Here is a 20,131-nt window from a genome sequence, read left to right as displayed (position 1 = left end):
TCCCCTCTTCCACTCTCCTTTCATTCAGCTTGAGAATAAAACCTAAGAGGAGATAGGAGAGTTCCTACTTATCTCAGCCAGTCCCCACAAAGGCCTAACTAGAAGTGCAGTTTAGCATAGCAAGATTCCCTCCTCTGGTGTGGTGGCGAGTCGCCGCAGGTGGGGAGAGGAGAGCCCATGTGCTAGCGCCCCCATGTGGCTCGGACTCTCCCCGTGAAACAGGCAGTTATGTTACTTCTGGACTCATTTCAATCCAGGCTGATACCAAAAAGGGCCTTCCAGTAAAGGTAACCAGAATTTGGGACTAACTAGGATTATATACCTTTACACAAAGGCAATGTTATAACTTACATTCAAATCCAGCTAAAATACCAAGTAAAGGGCCTCAAGCGGGGCTTCGGTATGATCAGACTCACGGGGCCTCTGGGCTGCTCTCCTGCAATTGAGAGCTGGCTAAGAGTCAGGTAACAATCTGTCAGGAGTCAAGCAGGCTCATGGTGGACAGGCGTGGCCACTTTCGTAGATGTCATGGTGGACTCCAGGAGGAGCAGAGCCCCACTTGCTGGAGGTTATATTTCCTGCTGCCCTGTTTCTTTCGGGCTCACAGCATGCGCCTGCGTAACTTAGACATGTGACTAATTTGGGTTGGGTTGGACCTTTGGATGCAGGGAGCACTTCTCTGAGCCCTGAACAGGAGGAGGTTGAAGCTCTGCCACCCCATCTGCCTGGACTGACATCTTGGCCAGTATGTGGAGGGCGGTGAAGACAGGCAGTGCCAGTCAGACCAAAGACTGGCCAGATGCAGGCCGCCTGGCAATCCTCAGTGTTTGCCACGGGATGCGGGGACGTGCTGCTGAGGCCTGGCAGGCGGGGGGAAGGGCAGCTCTCTGAAGCCAGCCCACTTGGGAACCTGCCCTCTCTCACACCTGCAGCCGGAAAGGACTCGGTAGCGGGAAAGACAAAACCTCCAAGAACTGAAGTGTAGAGACCCCTCTCCACCGCCGGGTGAGGTCTCAGGCCTTCGGGGCACAGGAACTGAGTAGGAATGGGGCAGAAGACAGAGCGCCCATCCAGACACTTTGTTTCCATTCCCCTAACCCCAGCGAGCCTGCACCCGGAAGCTCTCACGCGGCTGGCCTCGCCCGGAACAGTTTTGTCTTGCACATTTGCTCAGGAGGGGAAACAGAGGAGGTGCACCAGGGAGTCTAGAAGAGCAGGGCTGCGGTCAGCTCTGGCCCCTGGTGCACACTACAAGAAGTGGGTCCCTCCCGACACCTGGAGGAGAGAAGTCACACTTTGCATTATATAACCAATCAAAACAAACAGTCTAGTAGCTACACCAGGGCGAGAATTGGGAGAGAAAAACGGAACAATTTAAAAAGAAAAAGAAACCAGTAGCAGCCTGGTTGGTGGTTTCCCTTCCCCCAGGCCAAGCGTCTGCCCTGTAAAATAACCAGTCTCCTACTGGAAAGGCTGTGTTCTGAGGAGCTTGGGGTGGCCAGAAATAAAACAAAGGACATTCTCAATTTCCTTCCTTGGGATTTCTGTTCCATCAGATGCAAAGGTAACATATGGGCCCCTGAACTGCCCACCACAGTGCTGTCATCTTCTCACAGTGGAAACCGGTGATCAGGTGCTGGCTGTACATGTGCCATGTGACTCGGGCAGCTAGGAGCTTAGGAGCTGGGACGTAATTCCTGGTCCACGGGCCAGTCGTCCAGCCTGGCTGGGAGAACCACCCACCCTCAACTCCCATGAATACTCTAGGATTCTTAGCATCCCCCTTGCTTACCAAGGCCTGGACAATGCAATTAAAGATCTGAAAATCCCTCGCAAATGGCAAAGATTATATTTTAATTTCCAATTCATCAATATGTAAACTGAAACACAAATATTAATGGAGCCACAGTCACCAAGGGACCAGCCAAGATGGCCAGTGATAGTCCTAATCCCAGGCTGTTTCCCGTCCACCGAGTCCCACTCAGAGGGTCAACAGAAGCACCCGGGCAGCTCTCAGTACCTCAGATTCTCAGAGGCTGCTTCTAAGTGTGGTGGGTGTCTGGGATTCTGTTCCGGGAAGGCGGAACACGCCCCTGGTTTCAGGACTTGCTGCTTAGGGAGGCTGGAGGAAGATAAAAGTGCCAGGCAGGGAGGCCCAGGAAGGGAGAGAAGCCCTCTAGCAGCAGATGGCCCGCAGCTCAGCTCTGGCTCCAGAGTGCAGAAGAGATGATCAGAAATAGATGCTCAGCCCGCAGCTCAGCTCTGGCTCCAGAGTGCAGAGATTATCAGAAATAGACACTCAGCGCGCAACTCAGCTCTGGCTCCAGAATGCAGAGGAGATTATCAGAAATAGACGCTCAACAAGAAGCATCTGCTGCACACACTGTGCCTCACGCAGCTGTAGCTTTGATCAGGAAAACCCTTCTCGTCCCACTTGCCATACAGACCCTCCTGAAGTGCAGCGTGGACGGGGTGAGGGTAGGGGCCATGCCAGAGCAACAGACGGAGCAAGAACAAAAGCAGCGGAAAGAGCTATGCTCCTCTAGCTGGAGGGTGGAGAAGAGAGCTACCCCAACAGCAGTCGGGCGGGGGCTTCACCCAGGCCCAGAACAGTGGGGCTCTACCTCAGTGATCGGAGGGGGATTCCAGTCCTTGTCTCTGGTCTTGATTCAGGACTTGAGACGCCACCCAGGATCAGCCCCTTCCCCTCCGCCCACCTCCTCCAGGCCTTCTCTCCCCTGTGCCCTGCAGGAGCCTAATAAAATAACCAACAATGGGGGCGGGGCAGTAAACCTTTATTTGGAAAAGGGAATTTAACCACTTAAAACTCCCATTTCATTTCCAAAACAGAAACAAACAAGAAAATAAAAAGATTACCCATGGGGCTACCTACCCTCTGCCATCGTCAGCGGTTTTTAAACTGCACCTCCTGGCAGAGCACAGTGATGGGCCATAGTCTTAGAAAAGAAGGGGGCACTGACCTGAAGCCATCTCAGGAGGTGCCCGGGGAGACAAACAGTGAACAGTGGGGTATGGACAGACAGGCCTGGGGCTCAGACAGGCACGTGCCCAGTACCCAGGAAACTGTTTACAAATACACACGCACTGATAAATTTCCCAGGACCCAGATGTGGAAAGTTTATAACCACAAACCCAGTAGAGGAATTCAAGCTAGGTCTTTGGCTTTCAAAAAAAAGGAAGAGACCATTAAGCCCCGGCTAAATGTCCCTACCTCCAGCTTCTCAGCTATCCTGTCTCGTTCTGGAGGCCAAGTGGGGCTACAGCAAGTCGCATCTGCCAGGGCCGGCAGCTCCTCTGAGCTAGGGATGTGAGGAGCACTGGCCCAGCAGCACCGAGGCCACACGCAGCAACAAAAGATTAAGGCATGCAGGCGGCATGTGTGGGCCTGGAAGCCCCCTGAACGGGCCACGGTACCCCTGTGCCGGGAGAGTGGGGCAGAGAAACAGCAACCCAGGCCTTGCTGGTCTGAGCAACACCTCAAGCACCTCTGCCCAAGGCTACCTTTCTGCTGGGCAGGCAAGGCCTGAGCTAACTAGCAGGCTTTCCTAGGGAGAAGATGGAGGGAATGAGGGAGGCAGCCACCGTAGAGCGACGGGAGGAGAACGAGAGTCCCTGAGGTCCCGAGCCCCAGCTGAGGCAGCTGCAGAGCCGGCCTGACCGTTCCCCCTCCTGGCCTCCCACGTGCCCAGTTCTGCGGCTACAGAGTCCAGTGAGGGAATTGTTTCCTGAAGGTTCTTGTCCCTCACCCTTAAAGAGTTTTAAACCTCAAACCACTCACCCGCCCACTGATCCCACACAAGGTTTGCCCTCCTCAGGGCAGCCTGGGGGAAGGGCCATGCCCTAGAGAAAGCATTCGGGCCTGTGGGGGGCCTGTGGGGGGCCTGTGGGCAGCTGCGGGCCAGAGGCTCAGAGGCCTTGGGGGCAGGAGTGCATGCCCCAATTCACTGCTCGGAGAGCTCAGATAATGAGGGTGCCCTGGCTGGCAGGATGAACACCTGATGAAACACAGAGGAGAGAAGGAGAAGGCCGTGCCGTCCTGCTGCCTGGCAACACAGACCCCGGTCATGCTCCACCCCGCCCATGGGCCGTAGCCCCAGTGTGGAAAGTGGGCTGGTCAGAGGCAGGCATGGCCGCGCAGAACAGTCCCACCTCAAGACGATGTATACACATACTACACACATGTCACATGTGTGTGCCTGGCAAGAGGGCTGGGCCCAGAGGTTGTGAAGGCAAGGAAAAGGTCAGTCAGAAGGTACCACAAGAAATGGCCTGAAAGCAAATAACCAATGAGATCAATAGCTCCTACAACCCTGGTAATTAAAAATCAAGGGGGAGCGCTGGATACATGGAAGGGAGGGGGCACCCTCCTCCCACCTCTCCCAGGGCCACCAAGTATGTGGCACAGGACCAGGAAGAGGCTGGGGCGGGGGAGGGACCACAGGCAGAACCTCAGCAGGCCAGAGAACATCCACCACGGGAGCAGGGGACAAGGGAACAGGAGGGGAAGGCAGGGGCTGTAAGTGTCTTGGATCCAAGTTTCCAGAAGCATGGGATATATGCAGTCTCCGACCCAGCGAGCTCTGGGAGAGAAGCTCTCTTCCCCAGGGGCCCCGTCACGGGCCAGTCACTTCCATCCCGAAGCTGGCCAGCAGGCAGAGGTGGTCTGAAGAGCAGAAGGGGTTGGGTAGGCCATTGGCAGCCCAGAGAATCTGTTCAGAGAGGAGGGAGAGACGGCCCAGGAGCTTGAGAGTTCCATCTGGACATGGCCCGCGACCTGGGGCACAAAGCGGAAGCCAGTGAGTAAGGCAGGCACGCTACATGGCTGGTGCCTTGTGGAGGCTGCACCCCTGGTACCCCCCAGCTCCTCCTGCTGCCTCTAGTGAGACCTCCCCTCCCCAGACACTCATGATGTCTCAGTGAGTGAAGCCGGGTGGGTCCAGGAGGCTGAGGCAAAACAGAGCATATGACTGGCCTACCATTACAAGCTCTCCTGATTGCCCGTGGTAAACTGGAAACCCAGATTTTCTATAAAAAATCTGATTTTTAAACATAGGCAGTCAATCTAAACATTTTAAAAGACCTGCTTTAAACAAACAGACATGGGGCTGACAGACTGCTGCGCTGTGAGCACCAATGTGAGGTGAGAGGACAGCAGCAGGGTCCCTAACCAACGAGGTTCCTCATTAACCAGCTGCCACTGAACAAACCCAGTGGCCTCCTAGTGCTCTATTTTTACTTCCAAAATAGGCCCGGAGAGAGCTTGTGCTGCCCACCTCTCCCTGATACTGCGAGGGTAAGCAGAGAAGGCAGACGGGCGCTGAAGGGAAGTATGACAAGGATGACCAGTGCCAGGCAGGTATGAAGTCTGCTCTCTGGCTGGCCGCGTCCAGCAGCCCAGGCCATGCACAGAATGCCTGACCGACCTACCCCTAGCTGTTCCCGGGACTCGTGGGGGTGGCTTCTAGGAACCCAGGACCCACCAGGCTTACCAGTTCTGTGCCCATTCTCACAGGACTCGGCTGAGAAGAAGATGTAATCCACTGTCGTTCCAACCCCCAAGGGCATGGTGGTGACCTCTGGGCAACCATGCTGGGGCAGGAAGTGAGTATACACCGAGGTCAGGCGGAGGCAGTGCTGGACGGTGCCCACGGCCCTATAGGGATGGGGGACAGTTTCAGTCAGCAAACACTGAATTTTCCTCAAGGTTGCTTTCTCTGTGGGTTTTACGAAATATTTTCAGTGAATTATCTCAAATAACTCAGGCTCAACAGAAAGTCCTCCCCATGCTAATAAGAGGCTGATAGTCTTAGCTACAATGAGCCTAGAGACACATTCCTACTCAGTCCCCCTGACACTCCTTACCCCTGACTCTCCTCCTGCCAGCGAATGAAGCATATTTATCTAACAGACGCCAGCTTGGGGCAGCAAGTTCTCTGGGAGGCCCTGCTCCCTGGAGGAAGAGAGTGTGGGCTTTCCATCTGCAAGCACCTGGGGGGCCACCTCGGGCCTCTGCGCACCTGTACACCTCTCCATCAGCTTGGCAGGTACTGGCCGAAGGGAGAGCTCAGCAAAAACACTCCCTAAATTAGCTCCGGGCAACCAACCGGAACCTTCCCCATACCTCGACAGGCGGGCGCAGCAAGCCGCCGGAACCGGAGGGAGGCTCACCTGGGGAAGGCCGGCTCCGGCTCAGGGGGGTCTTCCTCAAGGACAGGCTCGGCCCAGCCAGCAGGTTGTTCTGTAGAGACCGGACAGAAAGATGTCTTATCATTTGCCAACAGTGAAGCAGGGCCAGACTCTGCACCCTGAAATCCTTCTCAGATCCTCGCCTGAATTGCTCCAGAAGGGAAAGAGGAGCAGACGAGGGGAGGGGAGGAAGAAGACAATGGACCCAAGTCCAGAGCCTCAGGAAGGCTGACAGAGGCCTCTAACACAGACATGAGCTTTCTCGGCTCAGCACCTTTTCCTAAAGCTTACATTTATTTCTCCGCCTGACCACATGGTGGCACAGCGGATAGAGCATTAACCTGGGATGCTAAGGACCCAGGTTCAAAACCCCAAGGTTGCCGGCTTGAGCACGGGCCCATTTGGCTTCAGCGCAGGCTCACCAGCTTGAGCGTGGGGTTGCAAGCTTGAGTGTGGGATGAGAGACATGACCCATGCTCGCAGGCTTGAGCCCAAGGTTGTTGGCTCAGCTGGAGCCCTCCAGTCAAGGCACTTATGAGAAAGCAATCAACGAACAACTAAGGTGCTGCAACTATGTGTTGATGCCTCTCATCTCTCTCCCTTCCTGTCTGTCTGTCCCTGTCTCTCTCTCTCAAAAATAAATAAATAAATACATTTATTTTTAAAAGGTAATATAGTCACATGGTACAAAAATCAAAATGTAGAGAAGAAAAATCAAAATATCAGTGAAGTCTCCCTCCCACTCCAGGGTCCGTGCCTCTCCAGAGGCAGCCAGTGTACCAAATTCCTGGTATATTCCTCCAGAGACTTTCTACCACACACCATCCATTGTGTGTGTGTGTGGCACATACACATGCACACATACACATACTTATACACGTACATACATACAAAGAAAAAGACACACATTATCAGTATCAAGAAAGAAATGGGATGTTATTACAGATCCTATTGACATTAATGGGTGTTACAAACAGAATGTTTGTGTCTCTCCAAAATATATTAAAATCCTACCCCACCCCCGTACTGTGATGGTATGAAGGGGTGAGGCCTACAGGAGGCTGGAGCCCTCATGAATGCAATTCATGTCCTAAGAAAGGGATCCCAGAGAGCAAATATCATACTTAATGATGAAAACAACAACTAAGTTAAAGGTCTTACAATTCTCTTTCTCAGACTTATACAAAGCTAAAATAATCAAGGCAGTGTGATTCTGGCCAAAGGATAGACCAGAAGCCCATATCCATGGTCACTGGATTTTCATAAGGGGGTGGGGAGGGTGAGTGGAAAATGACTGCTAAGGGCTACGGGGTTCCTTTGAGGGATGATGACTTTAGTGATGGTTGTACAACTCTGAATATACTAAAAGTCACTGACTTGTACACTTTAAATAGGTAAATTTCATGGCATGTGAATTTAATCTTATATAATAAAGCTTTTTATTTTTATTTATTTTTTAGCAGGAGGGAGAGAAAGAGAGACAGACAGGGACACACAGACAGGAAGAAGAGAGATATGAGAAGCAGTAATTCGTTGCAGCATCTTAGTTGTTCACTGATTGCTTTCTACTATATGCCTTGATGGGGGCTGGGGGGCTCCAGCTGAGCCAGTGACCCCTTGCTCAAGCCAGCGACCTTGGGCTTCAAGCCAGCGACCTTGGAGTCATGTCTATGATTTCACGCTCAAGCCAATGACCCATGGTCAAACTGGTACGTGTGTATTTGTAAACAGTGTCCCAAGCCAACACTCTATCCACTACGCCAGTGATCCCCAATCCCCAGGCTGCGGACTGGTACCGGTCCGTGGACCATTTGGTACTGGTCCATAGAGAAAGAATAAATAACTTACATTATTTCCGTTTATTTATATTTAAGTCTGAATGATGTGTTATTTTTAAAAAATGACCAGATTCCTTCTGTTACATCCGTCTAAGACTCACTCTTGACGCTTGTCTCGGTCACATGATATATTTATCCGTCCCACCCTAAAGGCCGGTCCATGAAAATATTTTCTGACATTAAACTGGTCTGTGGCCCAAAAAAGGTTGGGGACCACTGCGCCACCGCCTGGTCAGGCTCAATAAAGCTCTTTTTTAAAAAGGATAAGGGAACGTTACAACTTTATGCCAATGGTTTTGATAATTTAGATGAAGAAATATTGTTTTTTATACCTTACATTTCCCTGTTAATTTGTATTTTAATTTTTGTTGCTGTTATAGTTTTTTCATTGTATCTCTTAATATGTCCTTTTTATATATGAATACTATGCCTTTCTGTATATTAGTATTGTACCCAGAATTATCTTAATGCTTTAATAGTTGTTAGTTGATTCTCTTGGACCACCAGTTATAGAATGATACTCACAGTGATAATTTACCCCTCCTTTCCACTCTTCACTTCTATTTTCTTACCTGTGTTTCTATTTTATACTTCTGATTATGTTGGCTGGCATCTATGAACTCAGTTGAATAATGATAGTGATCAGCCTTGTCTTGTTGCTGACTTTGCAACTAGCGTGTTTTCTTTAAGGAAAATCCTGATTTCTGGAGCTGAGATATGCTTTTATTTTCAGACCCACAACAGATACACTCCCACTTCTTGCAGTCTCAGAGCCTAACTGCCACAAATGTTCCAACTAAGATGCTGGCGTCAAGATATTTTCCCTTTAATTTAAGAGGAATCTTTTTTAAAAATCTAGAATGGAACCTGAATTTTAACAAATGTCTCTGATGTCTATCTAGAGGATGCTTTTCATACATTTAAATAGATTTCATATATCTATTAGCATGATTAATTATATTAATAGATTTTACAATATCAAACTATATATTTCTGATCAACTCCATTTGGTCGTGGTACACTGCTCTTTCAGTGTGCTGCTAGATTTTGTTTCTTGACGTTCTATGTAATTTTTTGTGTCAATATTCATAAGGGAGACTATTAGTCTATAGTTTTCTTTTTCTGTGTAATTTTCAGATGTTGGTGTCAAAATGCTTGCTTCATAAAAATAACTTGGTCCCCTTCCTCCTCTGTGCTAACAATTTAAATAGTAGTGGAATTACAAGTTCTTTAAAAGGTCTGATGACATTCTCCTATTAGTCTGAGCCTAGTGTTTTTCTGGGACTGCATTTCTGGAAACTTTTTTAAATCCCCCCCCCCAACTTTGTGGTCATTAGTCTATTTAGATTATCTCTCTCTCCAGCAATCATTTTTAGTAAATTACATTTTCTAAAATTAATACATACAACTAAGTTTCCATTTCTTTGCATTTAGTTGAGCAACCCTTAAAATCCTATCAATTCTTGTGCATTTGGATACTTTTGCCTACTCCTCAAACAGGTTAATGAATGGGCTCATTGATTTGACAACTGTTTTTTGCCCAAACCACCAACTCTTATTAAAGTTTATTCTGCTATTTTTCTGTCTTCTAAGTTATTTTCATCTTTATCTTCTTTCCTTCTGCTTTCTTTTAGTTTGTTCTTTTTTCCAGCTTCATAACTTGGATGCCTAAAGTACTTACTTTCATTATTTTTTATTAAGTAATTCTATGATTCTAAATATTCTATATAATTGATTTTTTTTTACTGAACACTGTTTAACTATAATCCCACAAATATATGGTATTTCATTATTGTTATTTTTTAGATATTCTGTAGTTTCAGTTTAAATTATACCTTTGACCCAAAAGTTATCTAAAATATTTTAAATGTCCAAGTGATAATATTTTGTTTTTAATTTTTATTTTTACTGCATGTGTGATCAGAGAAAGTTGACAATACTACTTCTACTATTAAAACTTGTTGGTTTTTAGGTAGTCTACTATATGGTTAATTGTTAAGAATTTCCTATGGATACTTAGAAAGATGCCTTTGCTCTGCTTTCAGTGTTGAAAGGTTAATATGTATCAATCAGATTTACCTTATATCATGTTATTTAAGTCTTCTATATTCTTAGTTATCTTTTATCTACTCGATCTGTTACAGAGTAAGAAAGATGAATTAAAACCTTCTACCATTAGTTTTTATTTTTATTTATGTATTTGAGAGAGAGAGAGAGAGAGAGAGTGAGATGAGAAGCATCAACTAAAGGTTGTGGCACTTCAGTTCATTGATTGCTTTCTCATATGTGCCTTGACCTGGGGGCTCCAGCTGAGCCAGTGACCCCTTGCTCTGACCTTGGGATCAAGCCAGCGACAATGAGGTCATGTCTATGATCCCATGCTCAAGCTGGTGACCCCATGTTCAAGCTGAATGAGCCCTCATTAAAGCTGGCAACCTCAGGGTTTCAAACTTGGGTCCTCAGCATCCCAGGTCAACGATCTATCCACTGTGCCACTACCAGTCAGGTATTAGTTATTTTCTGACTATTATTGCAGTATTATTCCTTGTTAAATCCTAAAGTTTCACTTTGTGATTGCTGATGCAATGTTATTTGGAACATAAATATTCATAACACAGCAGTACACTGAAAGTGGTTTCACTCAATCCCAGGCTCTACCTATGCAGCCCTGTGTGGGCACAGCACAGAGTATAGACAGTACTAGAATGTGGGCCACATCTTCTTGGCCCATTCAGCACTCGAGTAAGTAAGTGGAAGCCAAGCAAGTAAGTTCTTCTGCAAGTACTAGGGAAGGGGATAATAAGTTGTGCTGTGCATGGGCCAGAGGAAAAGCTGGATTTAGAACTTCCCTCATTAAAAAATTGATTAGACAGCTTTTACTCTATGACCATCTGGTCAGATTGTAAGTAGTGGTTTACAAAAATCATCTATTAGCAATTGTTTCTTCCTGTAATGCACTTAATTGGGCACATGGTTTGTGGTTAAGTGTTAAAAGACCTGAAGAGTTCAATGTAAGTTCAAAGCTCCAGAGTTCATGTAAACATGCAAGCACTCATGAGAAAGAAAGCATAGTAACCCCTTTCAGTGTCTTTGTAAACCATATTGGAGAGATAAATAATTAATCAAAAAATATATAAGGGGAAAATAAAATTTAGAGTCCCCTCTTATTAATTATTCCCTCACCAAGAGAGTTGGGGAGAGTGAAATCACAATGTTTTTATTATACAACTGGGTGACGGAGAACACTCCAGTGAAATGTAAGGTCAAATGTAAGGTCAACTTGTGGGAAAGTCAGACCATCACTACCTAGCACTGCAGCTCCTTTGCAACTCAGATGCTTCTCATTCAAGTCAGTGTCACACAATCAATAGTTCAAATGCTATAGAGTTGTTCATCTGAAACCCATGTACTCTTATTGATCAACGCCACCCCCGTTAAATGTAATTTCTAAATTAAAAAAAGAAATAAAGTCAATGTCACAGTTAAGTGACAAATTCTGATGGACATAGTGGGTTGGATGACTCTGGTATGGGACTGGAAATACTATCTGGTAAGACAGCTAAACATACCCTCTAGAAAAAAAGATCACACACTATGATCTCACTATACTGCACTTAAGTCTTTTACTCATGGTCTAAAATGGTGGTGGGTTTTTAGGTCTGGAGTTTTGTTTGTTTTTTTAGCGAGAGAGAGAGACAGACAGGGGCAGACACGGAGAGAGATGAGAAGCATCAACTTCTTGTTGCAAAACCTTAGTTGTTCACTGATTGCTTTCTCATATGTGCCTTGACCAGGGGGCTCCAGCTGAGCCAGTGACCCCTTGCTCAAGCCAGTGACCTTGGGCTTCAAGCCAGCAACCATGGGTCATGTCTATGATCCCATACTCAAGCTGGCAACCCCACACTCAAGCTGGTGAGCCTGCGCTCAAGCCAGCGACCTCAAGGTTCTGAACCTGGGTCCTCAGCATCTCATGTTGATGCTCTATCCACTGAGGCACCACCTGCTCAGGCAGATCTGGAGTCTTTAAAAGAGATTCATCAGGAAACTGTTCAGCCCCAGGTCACAGTACTAAATAAATAGAAGGGCATGTTCACAGTATGTGGAGAATGGGTGTGTTTACCCAAATTTAATCTCAATTTTTAAAATGCTATTATTTTACATTGTTAGTGAACTGGGTAGTCTCCCCCTATATAATGATTCTACTTACATACTGACTGTCAGTATGTATTTGAAAGGTTTGGGGGTTTAATTTTGTTATTAAACTGAAATGTTTATTTTATGTTTCAAGTATGGCACTGATTTAAAAAGAAATAATGTATTCTTAACATGAAATTACTTATGTGGGATCATACTACGTTTAACTTTAGGATTTCATAATCTTAAAACACTGAGCCACTGCTTCCCTGACTGAGCCCAACTGGTACAGCACTATCCCAGTTCTAGGCACATCCGCATTGCTCAATGCATGGTAGCCATCATCATCATCATCACCATCATTATTACATACTGCCACAGTTGTAATAGTACATTTTCCTTTGCAATTAAAAGAAAAACTGAGCCATTGAAATGTTCACTGCTCTGTGCAAACTACCAATTTAAATTAAATTCCCCCAGTGACGTCACGGAAATGGCGCCGTGAGCAGTGCGTCCGACAGATCTCCCCTAAATCACAACAAATTTATCAACTAGAAACAGAAAAATTTATCCTCGGAGCATTCCGGAGTTCCACACAAACTGAAAGCGAAAGGACTGTTATCACTTGATTCTGAGAGACGAGGGTGTGGAGGAAGCTACAGCAGCGACGTTCATTCAAGCCGCGAGGGAGTGCGCCTGTGGTGAGTCAGCCCACACTCGGGAGCCACGAGCAGCCGCGGGCGCGCGCCCGGTCCAGTTGCAGAGCGAGCACCGCCCACACTCCGGAGCGGCGAGCAGCCACCGGCGTGCCCGGTCCGGTTGCAGAGCGAGCACCGCCCACACTCCGGAGCAGCGAGCAGCCACCGGCGTGCCCGGTCCGGTTGCAGAGCGAGCACCGCCCACACTCGGGAGCCGCGAGCAGCTGCGGGTGTGCACCCGGTCCGGTTGCAGAGCGAGCACCGCTAACGTTCCCAGCAGCCCGCGCACTGCGAGTGAGAGTCGCCAGCCACCGGTGCCCGGAGCACCCCATTCGCGCGCGTGCCCTGGGCATTCCATGCGCCCAGAGCGCCCTACTGGCCCGCAAACCCAGGGTGCCCCATTATCCTGCGCCTGGTGCGATCCAGCCGCCAGCGGCAGGGCGAGCGGGAGAGGCACCAGGGTGGTCTTCCCTACTTGGGAGATTCTCTCCGTGGGCGGGGCACCTCACCCAGCCATTCAAGCTAACAATCAAGCGTTGGGGGAGGGGTGCGCGCAGGCAGCCTAAAATACCTTCGGGAGCACAGCTGTAACCCAATCACTGAAATTAGCTTAACCCATGAAATCTGCGCACCCTCAGTTCTAATTGATAAGATCTCTCTCAGTTCAGCGACCTAAGACAAGAGGCGTGATATTTTTTAGTGCCTCTCGCTAAAGGGGCGGGGGCAACTTCTGATTGATAGAGCCTCCATATTCAGGGATAAACGCTAACAAGAAGGACTTGGCAGATAATAAGATCTATACTACTCTAGTCGCAAGCAGAGACTAGTGCCTCTTCTTCCCAGCCAAAACAGGCTACAAAGTGTGGAAAGCCTGGGTTGAGAGGTCCAACTGAATGCTAGGCGCTGAACAGTCACCTTGACAACAATTGACTCCCACCCCCGCCTGATTACACTGGAGGCCCTGACTGCCAGAGCCTTTCCCAAAGCCTTGCACTGAGTGGGGATAGAGTGGGGATTTCCCAGCTCTTTGAGCCTCTTACTCCCCAGGCAGAAGCAGTTGCAGCCTTATAGCTGGATCACCAGGCTGCTAATTCAGAAAGGGGGGACTAGGAGAGAGAATCCAGGAAAGCAAACTCTCTCATCGTTGGACCCTGCAAACGCCAACAAGCCTTGACTACCAGCAAGACTAAAGCCAATTATATGACATTGCCATAGAATCCCATCAACTGCAAATCCCTACCTAAGTGTGACACAGGGGCAGAGCCTGGGGTACAGAGTCACCGACCAGGAAGAGGGAGAGAAAAGAAAAAGGAAGAAGTTAACCTCTCAAAATCAAGAAAAATCCACAGACTTTACAACTTGTTCCACTAATTTTTTTTTGTTGTTGTTTGTTTCTTCTATCTTATTGCCTTTATTTCCTCCACCTCGGTCTTTCTATTCTCTGCCCATCTTATGCTTCCCTTTTCTTGAACTACACTACCCAATAAAATTTTACATTTTATTTCTCTTCTTCATCCTCACCCTCCTTTAAGGTTATACTCCAAAACACTTAACTCTCACTCTCTCCTCTTTTGTTTTTTTGTTTTGTTTTATTTTATTTTTTCTCTTCCTTTTTTATTTCTTCCTTCGTTTTTCTCTTTTTCTTATTTTTTCCTTTCTATTCGTTTTTTCTTTTCTCATTTTACTTTCCTCCCATTTAATCCTCAATCACGAACAAATTAGTTAATTTGGGACTCAAGGCCTTTTTTGGCTTTATTTTTCTTTTTTGCTTTTGTTTTTGTTTTTTTGTTTGTTTATTTTTGTGGCATTTTGGGTCCTCCCAACCCAAGGTCTCCATTGTATTTAGTCTTCGCTCCACTTAATACAACAGATTTTTACTTATTATTTTTATTTTTTTTCTTCTTTATTATTCTTTTTTTGGTCCTTTTTTCTGGTTCCCTCTTATCCCTCTCATTATATCTCTTAGTTGACCATCACTTACAAGCAAATCATCTTATGCTTGTCTAAGATTTTCTTCCTTTTTTTTTTTTTTGCATTTAGTAGGTCCCTACTCCCTTTTTTTGCCCCTTGAACTCTTCACCCCAAATCAGGCCCTCCATTATAGGCACGATATTTCCCTGAGGAGGGGAGAGGAGGGAAAGAGAAGAAAGAAAAAAGGGGGAAATAATAAATTATTACTGTTTTTTTTTGTGGGGTGTTTTACTTTTTTTTTTTTTTTTACTTTTTACTCTTTATTAATTCTAAATAGTGCTATCAACAAGACCACCCTCAGATGCCAATAAGAAAGAGGAAATCGAATATTATGGATACAAAAGAAAGAGAGGTAACACAAATAGATGTGGAAAAATCTATGGAGAAAAGACTTAACATATTGGAAGCCTTGGAGCTAAATGACAGAGAATTTAAAATAGAAATCTTAAAAATACTCAGAGATATACAAGAAAACACAGAAAGGCAATATAGGGAGATCAGAAAACAACTCAATGAACACAAAGAATATATTACCAAGGAAATTGAAACTATAAAAACAAATCAAACAGAAATGAAAAACTCAATTCACGAGCTGAAAAACGAGGTAACAAGCTTAGCTAACAGAACAGCCCAGATTGAAGATAGGATTAGTGAAATAGAAGACAAACAACTTGAGGCACAACAGAGAGAAGAAGAAAGAGACTCAAAAATAATAAAAAACGAGAAAGCCCTACAGGAATTGTCTGACTCCATCAGAAAGAATAACATAAGAATAATAGGTATATCAGAGGGAGAAGAGAAAGAAAATGGAATGGAGAATATACTCAAACAAATAATAGACGAGAACTTCCCAAGCCTGTGGAAAGAACTAAAGCCTCAAATTCAAGAAGCAAACAGAACACCGAGTTTTCTTAACCCCAACAAACCCACTCCAAGGCACATCATAATAAAGATGACACAAACCAATGACAAAGAAAAAATTCTCAAGGCAGCCAGGGAAAAGAAGAGTACAACATATAAAGGAAGGCCTATTAGATTATCATCAGATTTCTCAGCAGAAACTCTACAAGCTAGAAGAGAGTGGACCCCAATATTTAAAGCCCTGAAAGAGAGGAACTTTCAGCTAAGAATACTATACCCATCAAAGCTGTCCTTCAAGTATGAAGGAGATATAAAAACATTCACAAATACAGAAAAGATGAGAGAATTTATCAACAGAAAGCCCCCACTCCAGGAAATACTAAAGGGGGTTTTCCAACCAGATTCAAAGAACAAAAGAAAACAACACCACAAGTAACAGCTCCACCAAGAACACAATAAAACCAAACTTAAACTGTGACAACAAAGGAAAAAAAGGGGGGAGAGGATGGAGATCAACAGTAGCAAAGGACGATGAAGTGCAGAAATACTTATAAGATAGGGTACTACAATGAATATGGTAGGTACCCTTTTCATTACTTAATGGTAACCACCCTTGAAAAAACCACCATAAAAACACTTGACTTAAAAAAGGTAGCAACAGAGGAAAGAAGTATGGAACACAAACAAACAAAAACAAATGATAGAAAAACAAAAGAGAAGAATCAAACTAGATACAAAACTAACAGAAAGCAATTTATAAAATGGCAGTAGGGAACCCACAAGTGTCAATAATTACACTAAATGTAAATGGATTAAACTTACCAATAAAAAGACACAGAGTAGCAGAATGGATTAAAAAAGAAAATCCAACTATATGCTGCCTACAAGAAACACATCTAAGCAACAAGGATAAAAACAAATTCAAAGTGAAAGGCTGGAAAACAATACTCCAAGCAAACAACACCCAAAAAAAAGCAGGCGTAGCAATACTCATATCTAATAATGCTGACTACAAGACAGAAAAAGTACTCAGAGACAAAAATGGTCATTTCATAATGATTAAGGGGAAGTTGAATCAAGAAGACATAACAATCCTTAATATATATGCACCAAACCAAGGAGCACCAAAATATATAAGACAGCTACTTATTGACCTTAAAACAAAAACTAACAAAAATACAATCATACTTGGAGACCTCAATACACCGCTGACGGCTCTAGATCGGTCATCCAAACAGAGAATCAATAAAGATATAGTGGCCTTAAACGAAATACTAGAACACCTGGATATGATAGACATCTACAGGACACTTCATCCCAAAGCGACAGAGTATACATTTTTCTCTAGTGTACATGGAACATTCTCAAGAATTGACCATATGTTGGGCCACAAAGACAATATCAGCAAATTTAGAAAAATTGAAATTGTACCAAGCATATTTTCTGATCATAAAGCCTTGAAACTAGAATTCAACTGCAAAAAAGAGGGGGGAAAATGTGGAAACTAAACAACATACTTCTAAAAAATGAATGGGTCAAAGAAGAAATAAGCGCAGAGATCAAAAGATATATACAGACAAATGAAAATGAAAATACGACATATCAGAATCTCTGGGATGCAGCAAAAGCAGTAATAAGAGGAAAGTTCATATCACTTCAGGCCTATATGAACAAACAAGAGAGAGCCGAAATAAACCACTTAACTTCCCACCTTAAGGAACTAGAAAAAGAAGAACAAAGACAACCCAAAACCAGCCGAAGAAAGGAGATAATAAAAATCAGAGCAGAAATAAATGAAATAGAGAACAGAAAAACTATAGAAAAAATCAATAAAACAAGGAGCTGGTTCTTTGAAAAGATCAACAAAATTGACAAACCTTTGGCAAGACTCACCAAGGAAAAAAGGCACAGGACTCAAATAAATAAAATCCAAAATGAAAGAGGAGAGATCACCACAGACATCATAGATATACAAAGAATTATTGTAGAATACTATGAAAAATTATATGCCACCAAATACAACAATCTAGAAGAAATGGATAAATTCCTAGAACAATACAACCTTCCTAGACTGAGTCATGAAGAAGCAGAAAGCCTAAACAGACCAATCAGCAGGGAGGAAATAGAAAAAACTATTAAAAACCTCCCCAAAAATAAAAGTCCAGGCCCAGACGGTTATACTAGTGAATTCTATCAAACATTCAAAGAAGACTTGGTTCCTATTCTACTCAAAGTCTTCCAAAAAATTGAAGAAGAAGCAATACTTCCAAACACATTTTATGAGGCCAACATAACCCTCATACCAAAACCTGGCAAGGATGGCACAAAGAAAGAAAACTACAGACCAATATCTCTAATGAACACAGATGCTAAAATACTAAACAAAATACTGGCAAACCGAATACAACAACATATTAAAAAAATAATACATCATGATCAAGTGGGATTCATCCCAGAATCTCAAGGATGGTTCAACATACGCAAAACGGTTAACGTAATACACCATATCAACAAAACAAAGAACAAAAACCACATGATCTTATCAATAGATGCAGAAAAGGCTTTTGATAAAATACCACACAATTTTATGTTTAAGACTCTCAACAAAATGGGTATAGAAGGAAAATATCTCAACATAATAAAGGCCATATATTATAAACCATCAGCCAACATCATATTAAACAGCATAAAACTGAGGACTTTCTACCTTAAATCAGGAACAAGACAGGGTTGTCCACTCTCTCCACTCTTATTTAACGTGGTGCTAGAAGTTCTGGCCAGAGCAATCAGACAAGACAAAGAAATAAAAGGCATCCATATCGAAAAAGAAGAAGTAAAGGTATCACTTTTTGCTGATGATATGATCCTATACATCGAAAACCCGAAGGACTCCACAAAAAGATTATTAGAAACAATAAACCAATACAGTAAGGTCGCAGGATACAAAATTAACATACAAAAGTCCATAGCCTTTCTATATGCCAACAATGAAATATTAGAAAACGAACTCAAAAAAATAATCCCCTTCACGATTGCAACAAAAAAAATAAAATACCTAGGAATAAACATAACAAAGAATGTAAAGGACCTATATAATGAAAATTACAAAGCATTGTTAAGGGAAATCGAAAAAGATACAATGAGATGGAAAAATATTCCTTGTTCTTGGATAGGAAGAATAAATATAATCAAAATGGCCATATTACCCAAAGCAATATACAAATTTAATGCAATTCCCATCAAAATCCCTATGAGATTTTTTAAAGAAATGGAACAAAAAATCATCAGATTTATATGGAACTATAAAAAGCCCCGAATAGCCAAAACAATCCTAAGGAAAAAGAATGAAGCTGGGGGCATTACAATACCTGACTTTAAACTATATTATAGGGCCACGATAATCAAAACAGCATGGTATTGGCAGAAAAATAGACGCTCAGACCAATGGAACAGAATAGAAAGCCCAGAAATAAAACCACATATATATGGTCAAATAATCTTTGATAAAGGGGCCAATAACACACAATGGAGAAAAGAAAGCCTCTTCAACAAATGGTGTTGGGAAAACTGGAAAGCCACATGCAAAAGAATGAAACTCGACTACAGCCTGTCCCCGTGTACTAAAATTAATTCAAAATGGATCAAAGACCTAAATATAAGACCTGAAACAATAAAGTACATAGAAGAAGACATAGGTACTAAACTCATGGACCTGGGTTTTAAAGAACATTTTATGAACTTGACTCCAATAGCAAGAGAAGTGAAGGCAAAGATAAATGAATGGGACTACATCAGAATAAAAAGTTTTTGCTCAGCAAGAGAAACTGATATAAAAATAAACAGACAGCCAACTAAATGGGAAATGATATTTTCAAACGACAGCTCAGATAAGGGCCTAATATCCAAAATTTACAAAGAACTCATAAAACTCAACAACAAACAAACAAACAATCCAATAAAAAAATGGGAAGAGGACATGAACAGACAATTCTCCCAGGAAGAGATACAAATGGCCAACAGATATATGAAAAGATGCTCAGCTTCATTAGTTATTAGAGAAATGCAAATCAAAACTACAATGAGATACCACCTCACCCCTGTTAGATTAGCTATTATCAACAAGACAGGTAATAGCAAATGTTGGAGAGGCTGTGGAGAAAAAGGAACCCTCATTCACTGTTGGTGGGACTGTAAAGTAGTACAACCATTATGGAGGAAAGTATGGTGGTTCCTCAAAAAACTGCAAATAGAACTACCTTATGACCCAGCAATCCCTCTACTGGGTATATACCCCAAAACCTCAGAAACATTGATACGTGAAGACACATGTAGCCCCATGTTCATTGCAGCACTGTTCACAGTGGCCAAGACATGGAAACAACCAAAAAGCCCTTCAATAGAAGACTGGATAAAGAAGATGTG

The 20,131-nt window shown here is 44.0% G+C and overlaps 1 protein-coding gene across 1 annotated transcript in view; it reads right to left on the bottom strand.

The window, feature by feature from the left end:
• Positions 1-1,844: 1,844 nt before the first annotated feature.
• The window catches only part of ANGEL1 (angel homolog 1), a 31,557-nt gene continuing 13,270 nt past the window's right edge, over positions 1,845-20,131 (bottom strand). Inside the window, exons 8-10 of the mRNA XM_066273648.1 lie at positions 6,190-6,259; positions 5,511-5,674; positions 1,845-4,795 (exon numbers count right to left, since the gene is read on the bottom strand). Coding sequence (XP_066129745.1) covers positions 4,635-4,795; positions 5,511-5,674; positions 6,190-6,259 — 395 coding nt within the window. The 3' untranslated portion in view covers positions 1,845-4,634. The remainder of the gene's footprint in view (positions 4,796-5,510; positions 5,675-6,189; positions 6,260-20,131) is intronic.

This window comes from Saccopteryx bilineata, chromosome 4 (genome assembly GCF_036850765.1).
Source record: "Saccopteryx bilineata isolate mSacBil1 chromosome 4, mSacBil1_pri_phased_curated, whole genome shotgun sequence".
Classification (NCBI taxonomy): domain Eukaryota; kingdom Metazoa; phylum Chordata; class Mammalia; order Chiroptera; family Emballonuridae; genus Saccopteryx; species Saccopteryx bilineata.
Note: the sequence above shows the minus strand (reverse complement) of the source record. Positions and strands in the feature narration are given on the sequence as shown.